This window comes from Microtus oregoni, unplaced genomic scaffold (genome assembly GCF_018167655.1).
Source record: "Microtus oregoni isolate MIOR12 unplaced genomic scaffold, Mior012 000011F_ref0000422, whole genome shotgun sequence".
Classification (NCBI taxonomy): Eukaryota; Metazoa; Chordata; class Mammalia; order Rodentia; family Cricetidae; genus Microtus; species Microtus oregoni.
The window spans coordinates 44,849,287-44,865,231 of record NW_024543070.1 but is presented as its reverse complement, the minus strand read 5'-3'; the positions used below and the strand labels follow the sequence as shown (position 1 = coordinate 44,865,231).

Sequence of the window (15,945 nt, the reverse complement as noted above, 5' to 3'; positions counted from 1 at the left end):
GTCAGGTGTACCTTAAATGTTGCAACATGAAAGGGCCATGTTGCCAAAATTCTCCAAGTGTCTTCTCCGGCTCCTAGTGCCTGTGGGAAGCAGATGGCACAGATCAAATGTGAAGTCTGCCAACAAGTGCAGCTCCCACAGGCCTGAGAGCTGGATCTCATTTCTGCTTCCTACTCATAGGCTCATGGTCTTCTCTTTGTGTGGCAGGGTACAAGATGACCTTCCGTGTGTGCGCGCGCGCGCGCGTACACATTACAGTTTACATATTTAAAGTGTATAAGCCTGTGGTTTTCTAGTCCCAGAAGGACCCTGGTTCCCAATAGCTCCTCAGCCAGTATTGCTCAGACGTCTGTCCCGTCTATCCCTTTAGGTTTGCTTAGCCTGGACGCTTGCGTGTGTAGACTCTGATCTGTGTCATGTGATACCTTGTGACTGACTTTCTTCTCGTGGCAGAGGCTTCCAGGCTCTTTGTTGCTTGCAGTTCATATCAGTACTTTCCCCGTGCTATGGATTAAATCCTGCCACTGAGCTACCCTCAGCTCTTTGTCCTTGTCTTTTCCTACTAAGATGCTAGAGATTAAACCCAGGGCTACCTGCATGCTAGGCCAGTACTCTGCCACCAAGTTTTGGCTCCAGCTCTTCTTCATTCTTTTTATTGCCGAATATTTTTGATGTTATGAATAATGCCCCATTTAGTCAGCCCCCAGCAGCTGTCATGGACAATGAGTGTTTGTGTAAAGGTTCCTCGGGTCGCTCGGACGGCCGCCCAGAAGCGCTAACTCTGATGGACTATTATGAGGACCTGCCTGACTTTCTCAGAGTGGGAGAACAGTTTTATGTCCTACCAGCAACGTTTGAAGGCTGTAGTTTTTCTGTGTCTTTGTCAACACACATTACTGTCTTCTTTTTCATCTTAGCTATCTGGGTCTACATGCATGGTTGTGGTTTTTACTTGCCTTTCCCTATTTGCTGATGGTTGGGTTTGTCTTTGGCTATTTACAGGACATTGGTGTAGTACTTTTGCTTGGAGCAATTCTCTATACTCCCAAAGTCCCTTAACAGATCGAATCTGTAGAAGTGTCTCTCATTCAGGCCTCCGGTCCCCACCTCACACCTGCAGTGTTTGTTAGTTAGGAACAAGTCAAGTTCTCCTCAGTTCACTTACTCAAGGGCACAAACCTGTGACAGACTTTTTTGGGACTCAGTCCAATCCAAAGAAATTTCCACTGTGAAAGACACTCAGCTCCTGTAATTTCTGTGGCCCATGCCTCCTTCCTGTTTCAGCCACAGCAAAATCCAAAGAAAACTGAAGCCCGAGAGAGACACTGAGCTACTCGGCAAGATGACCAGTGTAGCCATTCCCCCGAGTCTTTAACATGGAGTCTTTTCTTTTAGAAGTGTTTCTAGTTCCTTTGGAGAATATTGGAAGTAGTGACCATTCCATTAAGAAGGGGGGGCACACATGTGGCTGTTAAGTGGGGTCAGGACACCCCCTTTTCTAGCTGATTCTCCCCCACATCTCAGGTATCTGCTGTGCTCATGTCTCTGCGCCTTCCACACTCTCAGTCTTCCACGAATTCCCTTTAGGCCATAGTGTCCTGGCTTTCCCAGTCTTTGCCATGGCTGGAGGGTGCAGGAGGAAGACTCCTTCTGCGTGCTGCTCCAGTCTTTCTTGGATCTCCTGTCCGGACTAATTCCAGAAGCTTGTGTGCTGGGGTAAGAGTGGAAACTCCTTCAAGAGAGCCTCTGGGGACTTAGTGAGACCTCCGGGTCATCGCTGCGCCGACTTGGTCACTGTTCCTACCAGCAGCAAAAGTCCTCTTTTCAGCTGAGACTAGGCGCTGTTTGTTGAAGAGAAAGGACTGGTGCTCTTACTTCTGACCTCAGAACATTTTGAAAGGAGTCACTCCTCAGTGGGAAGTCTAGGAAGAGAAGGTGATGACTGTCTGAATCCAGTGCAAGCCCCACACAGTGCCTAAGTTCTCCTGACCGGCACCAAACCCATAATGGCATTAAAGTCACGTAAATGAAATCCCCTGCTTATCGGGGAGCAGGAAAGAGGGGGTTCTGCCTTGATTACAGGAGTTGGTTCACACATAGGTGAGGCTGCTGCGTTCTGTTCTGTTGTACTAATGTTGGTCCTCTCTGTCCATGCTAGTGTGGTTGCTGCAGCAACTGAGTTACCGCTCAGTGTGCTACCGCAGACAAAGTCACATGTCTGCCAGTGTATGTGTTCTTGTGCATGGATATGGGTCAGCTTCAGGTGTGGCTCCTCAGGAGTCATCTGTTGTCTCTCACCTGTTAGGCTAGGCTGCCAGCCAGCGAGTCCCTGTCTCTGTCTTCTTGGTTGCTGGAGTGACAGGCTCACCATTCCTTCCTTGTATTTGCAAAGCAAGAACTTTACAGAGCCATCTTCCTAGCCTCTGTGTCTGTCTTCATACCAGGTCTAGTGTTTACTATCCTTTCTGTACAGCAGCAGCTGAAATAAGGTCTAATTTCCTTTATTAGACGAATAATGTTCATTTTATAGTCCTTTGGGAGCGGGGATCAGTGAGAGGAAAGAAGAGCAATAGTTTGGCGCACACCACAGCCTACAGGTCTCTGGTCTCAGAAGAGAGAGGAGGTCAGGGTGCACCATTGCACCGGGAAACAGTTCTTAGCTGGCAGTGCCATCAGCCCGTAGCTGCCCTGCAAAGGCTGCCCCTCTCACCAGCAGCGAACCTCTTTAAAGCCAAGTAAATCTAATTTAAGGACACAAATTGAAAAAGCAGGATTGTTTATTACAGTGTAGACTTATTAACTTAAAAAAGCCCCAAGCCTTCGTCTCTCTGTTTACAGATACAAAATGAAACTCCAGATGAGGTTTAATGGGCTTCCCAGATCATGTTCCATGGACAGATTTTTTTTCCCTTTAGCAGTAAATTTCAAAATCAAAAGGACTGAGAAAAAAGGGGCTTCCTGTCATAAATAGGATGGGTGGTATTCTTCAAAGCATTTTATAGCTTCCAACTGTGCATTATAATTTCAAAGTCAATGAAAGCATTCTCTGCTTGCAGAAGTGCTGTTCATTCAGAAGCACGCCTCAAGCAGGCACTGTGTGGAGGCCAGTGGGGTGGGGGTGGCTGAATGGCTCCAGGCTCCTGACTTTCTAAGCATCGTACAAAGGTGATGTAAGGATTTAAATTGCTGTAACTGTCAGTAAACATAGCAGGAGGGATGATCACTGGACATGGGGCTCCCTGGGGGGGGGCAGGGTCCACGTGCTGGACCTGAAGCATACTTCAAGAATAGAAGCTTTAAGACTGCAGACGTCTGAAGAGCGGGTTTTCTCTGTGTTATTTGCAAATGAAGAGACTTTCCGCCCAGAGGGACCATTTGGTTCACAGGAACCTTGTTCATAGGACAGGATTGCCACACAGCTAGGGCTGATGTGAGACCAGGTGAGTATAAAACTGCTTTGAGAAGGTCCTGGTAATTCAGACCCAGAAGGTGCTGTGAGCATCATCTCCCAAGGCTGCTTCTCTTCCATCCAGTGGTCACGCACGGCCAGGGCTAGTTGGTGTGGAGCTGTGTGGTCTCACCTCTCCCTTTTCTGTCCTGGAGCCCACCCTGTTCATAGCCATCACTGTCACTATATGCTGGGATGAGGACAGCCCCCCCACCCCTGTAGATCGTACCCTGTCACTCGGGCACCCGTTCCCCTTTGCTACCTTCTCCTAAAGTCTCACGAATTCAAAAATCAACTTTTGTAGTGGAGAGAAGGCCGTAGTACTTAGCTGACACATTTGCTAGATAGGGGTCATCTGCAGTGTCTAGAGTCTCCTAGGCGTGGTCCCCACCTCCCTGAAGTCCGACTCTTTTCTGATCTTCACTTTAGGGAGGTAGATTTGCCCAATTCCCCACAAAACAGCGGGCCACAAATTTATTTAGTATGTTATCAGCTAGCTTTAAAACTATAATAAAAAACTCAGCGTGTTGCATGTAATGAGGGAACTGTTGAAAAGTAAGCTTGTCTGTGCACACGTTTGCACATGCATAAGTGTGCCTGCTGGAACCCTTCTGTACCGCCCCTCCCCCATACCTACATAGTTAGCTGCCTCTACTGTGTTTGGACTAGATGAACCATGGACCCGAACCAAGGCCTATAGATGCCTTTTAGTGGGTCCCAGTCTCTCAGACCTGTTGCCACAGTCCACCCTGGCGGCCCACTGTAAGACATTATCCGACAGGTTTAGTTGTCTGGCCTCAGATGCAGTTCTGATAGGAAGGCTATTTGAATAGACCTATCCTCCATGTACCCATCCTCCCTTCTGCACCCAACCCAAAAGAGCGCATGAAGTATTGCGTACCCCAGGACCCTGTGTTGGTGCAGAGTTCCGGAGTCTATTCCAGTGGCGTGGGTCTCACCTCTTGCGTTCTGAGCAGTACATCCTGGAAATAAGTTTTTCTAAGATTTTTCTTTTTTGGGGGGTGGCATTTATTTGTTTGGTTTTGAGATGAAGTCCTGCTGTGTAGCCCTGGCTGGCCTGGAACACTGTGTAGTGGCCCTGGCTGGCCTCAAACTTGCAAAGATCTGCCTGCCTCTTCCTTGTGAGTACAGGAACTAAAGGCGTGCACCACACCCCACGAAAGTTATTTGTTGTCCTGAAGTGTGCACACCGATGTGTCACACAAGAATCAACCTGCTAACAGCTGGGCAGACTCCAGTGACCCAGACTTTCTGTCCTGTCATTTGTGTGCTAGGCCTTGTGCTTCACCGCTTGTCCGTAGGCCACGGGAGCTCCATCAGCCTGGTGGGGCAGTGAAGGGCCGGCCAGGCTATAGCTATGCCCCGTCTCTGCACCCCACTCGGGATTGTCTGCTGTCTGTATTTTCAGCTCAGAAGGGGAGAGAGAACATGTTCTTGGTAGTCGTGTATTATCCAGCCAGAGACGCAGGCTCCACAGAGGCAGGAGCCACTCAACTGCACTCCCAGGAACAACTCCGAATCGGCCCGCCCACCTCACAGGCTGCCACCTCTCCTATAGCCTCTTGCATCTAGGTCTGGCCCGACCATGTGGATGCTGTTTCAGACTTAGGTGTTTGCTAACTCCACACTTGCCAGGGGTTCCTAACAAAACTTTAGGAGCGCCCTGAATTTTAGTCACTAACGTTAGGTATTTCGTTTTAGACAAGCCTCTCCGCCAACACAAATAATTCCAGACCGAACCAGACCAAATAAAAGATGCCTATGTTTAATGCAGTGCTCCCAGGTGGCCCCAGGAAGGCATGCAGAGGGGAAGAGAGGAAAGGGGAGACCATGTGTTCATTCTCTGGGGGGCAGTTTAAGTAGCCTGTGGGAGTGGTCTCAACCCTCCCTGGGGAAGGGTCACCATTTGGCGGGCTTTCTTGAAGGTGGAGTTTGGACTAAGGCAACTCCAAGGGAAGGGGGCTTATGCCAAGACTGGGGTGAAGCCCCCAGCCAAACAATCTGGACTTTTTGTATAAAGGGGTGTTAGGGAGCTGAGGTGATGTTTTCAACCAAACAACTATTTAAATCATTAAATTTTTAACTCCACCAACAGTTGAAGTATAGTAAAGCATAAATAGTTAAAGTGTGGTTTCCCAAGCGTGGTGGCTCACACCTGTAACCCCAGAACTTGGGCGGCAACTTTGAGCTACGTTGGAAATTCTAGATCAACCTGGGCTACAGATCAAACAAATGTCTCAGAAAACCAAAGAAAAGTCAAGGGTGCAGTTAGATCATTTGAATACACATAAACACAAGAAATGTTAAGACTAAAAGAACAGAATTGAAAAACCATAGGAAGGGAAAAAAATCAGTAAAATCAAGTATAACCATTCAAAACTGCAAGCAGACTACCATGCAGGAGTCAGAGTGACTCTGACTGGAAGACTTGGTTTAGTCGGAGCTGTCTCCCCGACACTGGAAACAGGCGGACTGGGCGGGGACAGCCAGTGACAGGAAAAGATGGTTTTGCTACACAGACTGGGAAAGATGGAGGCCACCTTCACAAGGTTCCTCCCTGGGGCCCTTGTTCTCTGGCACTGATGCCCAGCACACACCTTGTGAGCCCAGCAGCGACTGTTGGCGGGAGTGAACAGTGGAGGCCTCTTTAACGGTCTTTGAGAGCACAGACATGCCTGTTGCTTGAGCAGAGCAGTGCCCACACACACCTGGGTTTCCATGGCTCCGTGGGCTGTCTTCTGTCTCCACTATTGCAGGCACCATCCCTCTGGGGGCATTCAGTTCAGTTCTGGTCTGACGGGACACTCAGTAGCTGTTACTCAGGACCGGGAAGTCTTTCTTTACTCATGAAAACAAGTCCAGACAGTCTATTGCTCTGATTTTGTTGTTATTGTTGTTGTTAAATTAGGGCACGCTCTGCTGTTGTGTTAGATTGGGTAAGAAAACCCAGAACAGAGGCAGCGCCTGCACAGAAATTTTACGAACAGTCCTAGCATGGAGAGGGGCAACTTCTGGGTTCTGGTAATGGCCTTAGTTTTTCCTCCTGTCCCCCACACCCACCCACACGCTGGACTTTACCTAGTGCCTCCTGGAGTCTGGGTGCCAGTCACTGTCATGGATGTATGCAGTGTGCCCCCAAAGGTTGACCATCCCACAGCAACCCACCAGTTAGTTACTTAACAATGAGGAATATGCAAATGAACCAAGCTGCTCCTGAGAGCTGTGGCTAACTGCAGGAGCCTTGTCTCCCTGCTAGTGTCCGCCGCCTCTGATGGGCACTAAGGTCTGTGATCTGGAAGACAGCAACCCAGCTTTCCACAGGTGTTCACTTTCAAATACTGCCGGGGTGACAGGTGTCACCTTGTCCTGGGAGGGGATTAATTGTGATTGTGGGTGCTCGCAAGTTTGGAGGAGAAAACTAAGATGTTCTTTGTTGCCCAAAGAACTGGATAGAAAGAAAACTGAAAGCCCTTGCATGAGTGGAGACTGGGGTGGGCGGGGTGGGCCGGTTCTCAGCCATGCAGCATCTCTCTGGTGTCTTTTAAACATCCTGTCTTTGAAATACTGAAGTGCATGTAGCCCTTACTGTTGAAAAGACTGTTTTGTCCTGCTCTGTGCGGGGTGGGGGAGACGGTCTGTCCTTCCTGGATGCCGTGTGAGCCTTCAGGGTTCAGAAGCTTGGCTCTCTTATTCGTCACGACAATAAACCATTTCTGACTGTAAGCGGAGTGGAAACGCTGACTTCATGCTGTGAAAGAGCCTCTGTGGCATGGCCTTCTGAACCGTCACATACTCCAGCCAGGCTGCAGCCTCCTGCCCCCACCTATGGGGCCTCGTTCTAATAGGAAATGGACCCTGCTGTATGTTGTTACTTCTCTGTGTGCAACTAAGATGTGTCTCAGTGGGTAGGGAGTGCTCGCTGAGCCCTGGGTTTTATCCCCAGCACTGCATAAATTAGAATGGTTGCTTACACTTGTAATCCTGTCACCTGGAAAGTGGAGGCAGGAAGTGAAGAAGTTCAAGATCATAGATCATCCTCCCCTGTGCATCAAAGTTGAGGTCAGCTTGGGCTACTTGAGACCCTGTCTCAAAAGCAGTGGGGATAAGCTACTTGGTGGATCCTTTTTTGTCTGGGTTCTTGTTTCCCCTACCCTCACAACTGATCCTGTACACAGACCCCAGCTAATAGACTCCCCACCCCCATCTGCCAACCATGATCAGAGACACCTTCACTACATACATGCACTATAGAGTGCCCATCAGTCTGTCAGCGATATAGAACCTCCCCTTCCTCCTAGGGACCCCTCTCTACTTATCTTTCTTCAGGGTTCCCACCATGCTGCTGTCATTAATAACACTTAATCCCTTACCCAAATAGTAGTGAGCCTCAGTCCTGACCCTGTCCAAAGCCTCCTTTTACACTGTACAGTTTCAGACTGACAGAAATCACAGTGGCAGGCCTGTAAGTCAGCCAGGTTCCCGCAGGATACGTCGGACCTGAGAGACCAGAGTGCCCACTGTTCCGAATTGGTACAGGTCTCTTGCTGCCCTGCAGTTGAGAAGTGATTCTTTCTTTGGCCTGAGCGACTGGCAGAGCTATAGGTCCCTAAGCCAGCGACTGTCATACCAGGTCTCCTGGCTTTTGCTCATTTTCAAAACTCACCGACAAAGGCTTTTTACTGCTGGGGTGGGTATGGTTAGACCACTGGAAATGACCTTGAGTTGGGAGGAAAAGCAGAGGTTCAGACAGCCCCAGGGCCTGCCAACACCAAGGCTCTGCACATTTGCTTCTAGGGTCAGCTCTAGACCAGATGCCCATGTCCTGGTGGTGCCTCTGGAGGGACTGTGGGAGAACTAATTCTTCATGGCTTCCTAGCGGCTCCCCAACACTCCCACCCCCGTGTGTTGTTAATTTCTGGAAATCTATTTATCTGGGTTAGGGGAAGACTCTGGACTGGAATTCGCAGAGTGATGTGATTTGCAGGGGCCGAGCCAAGATGCTGGCGTTGCGTCCATTTATTGTTGCTGCTAAGGGATCGCTGCAGAGCCAGTCCTACTTTCAAAGGCGGAGAAGATAAGGGCGACTGGAGGCCGATACTGATGCAGTGATGTAGCATGCCCTGATTGGCTGACTGCTCACTTGAGTGTAGCTCAGACAGCTTGCAAGTAGCAGTTGTCGCTTTGGAGTCTGAGAGCCAAACAGGCAGAAGCTCCTGGTTTAAAGTGGTGATAGTGGTGATAACATGGTGCTGCCACTCAGCAAGATGGCAAGATGGCCCTGCATGGCCCTTGTCCCTGGCGGCTTTACTGCTGTCTCACAGGCAGTGGGTGCCTATTGAATTTGTAAGAGGTAGGGCAGAGGGTCCTGGCAAGTTCCTGCAGGCAAACCTTCATGACAGTCTTTGAAAAGAGCATGCATTTCTACTAGGTGTGCACGGTGCATATGGGAGCCGCCAGGTCAAGAGCCTTCTGCTTGAGCATCTCTAAACGTCAGCAGGGGTACCCCAATGCTGTATGCATTTGGAGTTGGCATCTTCCTACATGCTGTGTTTTCATTGTTAAAGCTGGCAGCACCGAGAGTGTAGACCTGGTGTGTGACTCCTGTTTGCACTTGCCCGTTAACTTGGCACAGTTGTGTGTGCTGCCGTGAAGCTGTTGTCTGAACTCGTGCACTTTCTACTCATGGTGCCTGGTGGTCCTTGTGCTTAGGAGTGCCAGCCCTCTCCTTTAGGAAGACATGAAGTGCAGATGTCCAGGCAGCCACACTGTAGAAGTCCTCGGGCTTCAGTGAAATTGCAGTTCAGAGACCGTGTATCCCGAGGCCCTCTTAGGCAAGGAACATTGCTCACCTGGTTTCCTGTCTTCCTTCCTAAGGTTCGCCATCGATGGTGTGAACTGATCATCAAGCACAAGTACACAAGAGCGTACGAGCAGGTGACAAGGTTCCTGCAGGAGGATCAGGTGAGTGTGGCTTCCAGGAGCTGGAAATCGGCTGCCTTCACTAGTCCTGAGAGAATACCTGATGTTAGCGTGGGATGGCTCACTGGTAGTCATAAGTGATCTCCTCTCTGTCCTTTGGTAGAGAGTGTTGTGCCACAGACGCTCCCGCCCTCTGTCCTTGCTCTGGATGGAGTGTGCTGTTAGGTTAGACTTGCTCTCAAACTTCAGTCCAAGGCCATTTCTTAGCAACACCATGGGTCCATCCAGTTTGTGGTCCTATTCCAGTTACAGCATGTGTGCGAGGCATCTGGGACACCCTTGGATCGCCAGGCCCAGCCTCCCCAGGAAAGTCTCCTGCCTTGAATGCCAGGCTCTGTGTGTGTGTGTGTGTGTGTGTCTGTGCCTGTGTGTGTCTGTACTGTCCATAACCTCATCTGTCACCTCTTTGATCTGTAGCACATTTTGGGGTCACCACTCAGGGTACCTCCTCTGACATTTTGTACCTCATGACGTGTTCCCACATGACATCCCCCATGTACCACATATTCTCTCCCAACCCCAGCCTGCACCTCTGGCTAGCCTATTGCAAACTGTGGGCTGGTGGGTTGGATAGTAGGTGTGGGGTGGACAAAAGGACTTTTGACAGGGTCTGAGGACGGGGCAGTCAGCAAAGAGAGGGCTGGTTCTTCCGTAAAGAAAGGGATGTGAAGCCGGGCGGTGGTGGCGCACGCCTTTAATCCCAGCACTCTGGAGGCAGAGGCAGGAGGATCTCTGTGAGTTCAAGGCCAGCCTGGTCTACAAGAGCTAGTTCCAGGACAGGAACCAAAAGCTACAGAGAAACCCTGTCTCGAAAAATCCAAAAAAAAAAAAAAAAAAAAAAGAAAGGGATGTGATTTTCTTACAACGGAAATGTCTCATTTTCACAGTGGTGTAAGAGGTGTTTGAGGGAAGGCTGGAGGATGGCCCAGCAGTGAAGAGCACTGGCTGCTCTTCCAAAGGACCCAGGTTCAATTCCCTGCACCCACATGGCAGTTCACAGCTCTCTGTAACTCCGGTTCCAGGGGACCTGGCATCCCCACACAATCACACACGAGCCCAGAGCAGCTCAGTGCATGAGAACCACAGTGTCCAGCACACAGGCACCTGAGAACCACAGTGTCCAGCACACAGGCACCGCCATGCTTCAGTCTAGCAGGAAGCCGCTGCTGTCTTTATCTTACGCTGCCTTTGAAGTCCTTTGAATGTGGAGCCGGAATGTAGCCCCTGGGAAGCTCCCCAGAAGAAGAAAGCAGGCAGAACTCTGGGCCTTGCAGAACATAATTGACTGTTTTTAATGTTGGCAAAGCGCAAATCCAAGCCTTTGTAGCATGGCTTTCAAAGCAGAAGAGCGAATGTCTGATGTTTGGGGACCTGGTAGTGAGAAGTGGCCTGGCTGGGCCAAACCAGCAACATCTGCCCTTGCACTGCTCTGTGGTCCCTGTGGCCTGGGAGGTGATGGGCTTGGTGAGCAAGTTCATGCTGGCTGTCCTTCGGGATGCACTGCCCTCACAGATACAGGGTTTTCCATAGTGACCATTTGTGGAGCTCTGTTTCTGCCCAGAGTGTTCCTGAACTCAGTATCAGAGTGACAGAGTCAATAAAATTTCATGTTTTTATTGTTGTTTTTTTGGTGGTGGGTGTGTGTGTGTTTTGGAGGGTGTTGAGATAGGGTGTCATCATGTTACACTGACTGACTTAGAACTCCTTCATAGGCTAGGCTGGCCTTGAACTCACAGAGCTCTGCCTACTCTGCTTCCCAGTGCTGGGATTAAAGACCTGTGCTACCTTAGAGTTTTGAGGAGGACAAAGGGGAGAGAGAGTAGAAACTGCAGACTGCGGTTGGTCAGCTGATGCAGTTTCTCTTCTCTCATTTGTGTTTTTAGACCAGCTTGTACAAAGCGAATACAAACATGGCCCCACAAACATGTTCAGCTCTTTACCCTTTTCCATTCTTTTCTGGTGTCCATGCCCTGCAGGCCATGGGCGTCTACCTCTATGGGGAGCTGATGGTGGGTGAGGACGCCAGGCAGCAGCAGCTTGCCCACAGGTGCTTTGAGCTGGTGAAGGAACACATGGACAGAGCCTCAGCCCAGGTGGTGTCTGAAATGCTGTTTTAAAGAGGTAATTCTCTCTTTCCTTTCCTCTCCCAACCATCCAAGTCAGTTTGTAAGCACGTGATGAGCCAAGACCACCACAGCACCAGAAATCCTAGTAAGGGCTGTCAAAGGGTCTTGGGGACAGGAAGGCTCAGGATCCCTGGAGCCACCTCATTTATCTCCTGGAATTATGTATGCACCGGTGTGAAACAGAGGCGCCCTCCTGAAAGCGTAATGGCCCCTCCGGCACTGCTTTCTCCACCTTGGGTCTTGCACGGATCTGTAGACATTCAGGGTCAAGGCCAGCACAGGGTTCTGTACCACACTGCTCTGCTCCCAGCTTCTGCATGCAGGCATCTCCTAGGCTTAGTAAACCTGAGACTCCTTTGCCTCTGTCCCCCTGTGAAGTAGGAAGCAAGAGTATTCCTGCCCACCCCCCAGCTCAGTGACATTTGTGTGAGGTGGGCAGCAGGTGTCCCCCCACCCTATGACTTGTGTTTCCATCTCCTGCTGGCGCAGGCTTTGCTCCAGCTCCTGAGGTCTTGGCTGTGCGACTTGCCTCCTCCGCAGCCACAAAGCACGGTGTTCTGTGGGCCGAAGTGTGGGTCTGTATGTGTCTCTCACAGCCATGCTACCATTTCTGCATCTTCTCGAACTTTCCTCATGGTGGTACATGATGTAATGTCTACTTTTGTGTGTTTTTAAATTTCGCATCAGATCTCAATCATTGTTTGTGTTACTTGTTCTCTGTGATTTCTAAGTAATGGATATTTAGAATTGTGTTGCTAGTCCTAACCCATTGTTGGATATTTCATTTGCATTCTCACATTTTGCTGTTACAAAGTCCACTTCTGTGCAGTATGTTTGAGTATTCTGCTTGTCTGAACGGACTATAAGTATGAAGGGGAAACAGTTTCCTGAAGCACGACCATGTTCTTGCAGAAGTGGGGGGGGCATCATAGTCAGACTTGGAGATGATGGGGTGCAGTGAGTAACTGTGCAGCCCCCTGAGCCAGCGCACCAATGATGGGTTGGGCCGTTTCCCTGGAAACCTTTACCCATAGGAAGAGTTGTGCATGTGGTGGTGTGACAATCACCGCGAGGCCCCTGTCCCGCTCCACATTCTCTTGGCCTCACTTTTGGAGAGCCAGAGTCACACTGTGCCTCTCGTGTCTCTTCCTTGTGATTTTTTTCTGGGCCCCCAAGCAGGCAAAGGAGTTGTCACCAATCGTCAGCTCCCCTGTGAACTCTCTCTGCTGTCCCCCAGTCCCTCTAGCTGAATGCTTGGTCACAGCGCTGGAGGCTGAGGATGGGAAAGAGCTGTCCCTGCAAACCACACCTGTCAGAGAAACGCTTCCTCACCTGGAAGCCGTTCAGAGTCTGCAGCCTGGGAGCAGGCTGTGTCCCCAGAGTTTAAGGCTCCTTGCTCAGAGTGAGGGTGGCCACACAGCTGATAAGATGCGTCCTTTGTTGCCTGTTCCCCTAGCAGGCTGGACAGCGGCAGCTGCGCTAGTGCGCTGGGCTCCGAGGCAGTGAGGAGGACGCCCGCCCAGTGTCGTGGATGGGAGTGGTAGGGCACGGCGCTGCCCTCAGCTGCTCTGGCTGCTTGGGTTCCTGGCATGCTGATTTGTGACTTGAGATTAAAATCACATTGCCAGGGATTACCACGCAACCATGACCTTGGCTGCTTCTGCAGAACCGTGGCTACTTTCTCTCTGCAGTTCGGAGACCAGAGGCCCCTTGCGGCTCTTTGGAAACAAAAGAAGCCAACAACCTCGAAGACCTCGGCAGCCCTTTAATTGTTACCGGCGATGACCTCTCTAACAAGGTGCAGAGCTTAGCTGATTGGTGAACAGTGATTGGTTTCCGCTTTGTTCACAGTGGCTAAGTTCTGCACCTGAAGAGAAGGTGAGATGGGGACACTTAAGGTGCAGCCAAGAGAGGCCACACTGGTGGTCAGCTTGTGTGGACCCAGATTCCAGAGGAGAGACCAGCCTGACCCAAGAGCGAAAGCAGTGCGTTGACCGCCCTTAAGTGTGTCTACAGAAAACACAGATCCACTGAATAGCTCACTGTAATATCAGATACGTTAGCAGTCACAGAAAACTAAACCCGGGTGCATCACAAAGTTGAATCAAACGTGTCTCAGCCAGTGCCACACGTGAGGGAGGGCTCTGTTGTTCTGCTGGACGTGGTGAACTCTGTCTTGTATTTGCAGTCCAGGTCTCCATGTGTCCACAGCCGCTGGCAGGAAGATGCTGAGGCACTGCCCCGCCGTCATTGGACCCGCCCTCCGGTGCCTACTGAGCTGATATCAGTTCATTTCACACACTGGCTCAGTTCAGCAGGAACAGGAGTCGAGCCCTTGAGCAGGTGCCTGAGGCGGGCCTCCCTCGGAGAAGAAGAAGAAGGGCCTGAGTCCCAGACCCGGAGAGCAGTGGTATCCCTCTGTATGTGCTCCTGGGGTGGGGATCCAAGGAGCGCAGAACTGGTTCTGGGAAGCCAAGCGTTTGCCCTGTGGTTGAGGCTCCCTGCCACCGGCTGAGTTGAGCCCTCTGAAGCAGTGAGAATACATCATGGTCGGAGGGTCTCTTTCTGTAGCCACCTTGTCACATTGCTCCCTGGGCTCCACATCCCTGCGTGGCCCATGGTGTGGCTGTGCACCCTAGGTCTAGGATTGTGAAGTGTGGCTCCATTCACGTCCCTGTCCTCCCACGAAAGCTCCCTCTCAAGTGGAGGGCATAGGTGGAGGGAACTCCTGTCAGGAATGACCGAGGTGACTGGATAATAAAGTTTATTGCTGTTTTCTTCGCAGGACAGATCACAGTGAGACTCTCTTTCCTATGCCTCCTCCTAGCCCCGATGGGGCCAGGACTGCACTGACCCTGGACATCAAAGGGAGGATTATGTGGCTGCTAAAGCCATCAGCCGACAGCAGCGGTCACTCACTTGCATTTTGGGCTCCCGTGGCATGTATAAAAGGCACATATAAAGCCTCATAAACTGTTGCACCTGGCTGCTGCCTTTGTTCCCGGGCCTGGAAAGACTGAGCTGTGACTTGAAATTGTTCAGAGAGTGAAGATCTCTCCCTAGGCAGATGGAGAACTGGCTGCCTGCTGCCATGGTCTGAGATGACAGCTTCACGCGACACCTTCTGTGGCTGGTCCCCAGAGATTCCGCAGAGTCCTTTTGATGTGTTCACTCAATAGAACCTTTCTGTTTTTGGAAAATACAGGAAAGCCTAAGATGTCTTAATAAAGTGTCGGATTTGCTGGTATTCCTGTTTGCTTCTGAATTTGATGCAACTTAAGACCAGGAGCGAGCATGTGTCAGGATAGGCACTTCCCACATATTCTATCCCTTTCCTGCCTCCAGAGCTTTCAGGAGGCCTCCAGGTGCTGTTAATTCTGAGAAAGCTGAAAGTAAAAGGAATTAATGTGGTGTGGGACTCAACTCTTCCAAAATGTACGTCTCGGGCAGTCTGGCACTATGGGAGTCTCCGGTGAGACCATATTTTCTTTCCTTTGAATATTAACATATCGAACAAGCTCTTAGAAGTTTCCAGTTCCTGTCCAAAGGAAGATGCTTGAGACTGCCGTGGGTGCAGTCACATGCGCCCGGACCAGGCTGAGCCATGTGAGAAAGAACCGGAAGGAGAGTTTCTGCTGCCTGTCTGGGTTCTGCATTCAGGCCCGCTGGGGCAGGAGGCCCCAGGACACACTGAGAGAAGTGTTGGTTGACCAAAGAACCTTGGTCTTGAGAGCCTGGGTCATACCAGTGGCTGCACTGTGTATTGTGATGGCAGAAGAATCAAAATGTGTCCAATCCAACGTGATAGTGCACTGCCTTCTGTGAAGACCTGAAAGGAGAGGCCGAGTCTGTGGCTGCCTGGCTAGAGGTGGAGTGGGGACCACACACCCATAGGGCCCTTCTGTAAGAACCTCAACATGAAACATTCTCTATGTCCAGTGAACTAGGGGTGACCAGCCAAGTACTGGTTTGGTCTGCTTTTGTTCTTTGACTTCCTTAGCAACCACTAAAGCAAAGCAGAGGTAGAATTTTGTCGGGGGGCAAGTGCCCTTGTCTCCGTGGGTCATTTTGATTGCTTGGGTTCTTTCCAATGGCTTCAGGTCAGTGGAAGCTTCACTGGAACTGGATGCCTGTGTCACAAATTCAGTGGAGGATTTGTGGTAGAGCTGGCCTTTGCCATCTACGGCCAGACACAGAACAGCCCTGCCCACAAAGTAGGCAGCAGCTCCTGCACTGCATAACTGTAGCAGAGGCTTGGAAGGCTTCCCTCACTTGGCTGAGACTCCTGGATTCAAGAAGGGTGTATTCTTACATGAGTCACCTGACCTCGCAGTACCCAGAGCGGTGCATCTTTAGCCTCTGTCAATAGGA

General features: G+C 50.5%; 1 protein-coding gene across 2 annotated transcripts in view; it reads left to right on the top strand.

Moving 5' to 3' along the window:
• Positions 1 to 14,821, top strand: part of LOC121453545 (aminopeptidase O-like) — a 226,130-nt gene extending 211,309 nt beyond the window's left edge. Inside the window, exons 14-17 of one of the 2 annotated variants that reach the window (XR_005975027.1) lie at positions 9,344 to 9,430; positions 11,425 to 11,569; positions 13,763 to 13,917; positions 14,360 to 14,821. Coding sequence is in view for 1 of the 2 variants with exons in the window: in XM_041660416.1 (XP_041516350.1) it covers positions 9,344 to 9,430; positions 11,425 to 11,565 (228 nt within the window). In the remaining variant the exon portion in view is untranslated. The remainder of the gene's footprint in view (positions 1 to 9,343; positions 9,431 to 11,424; positions 11,570 to 13,762; positions 13,918 to 14,359) is intronic. The other variant, XM_041660416.1, reaches the window with a different exon arrangement.
• Positions 14,822 to 15,945: the final 1,124 nt, after the last annotated feature.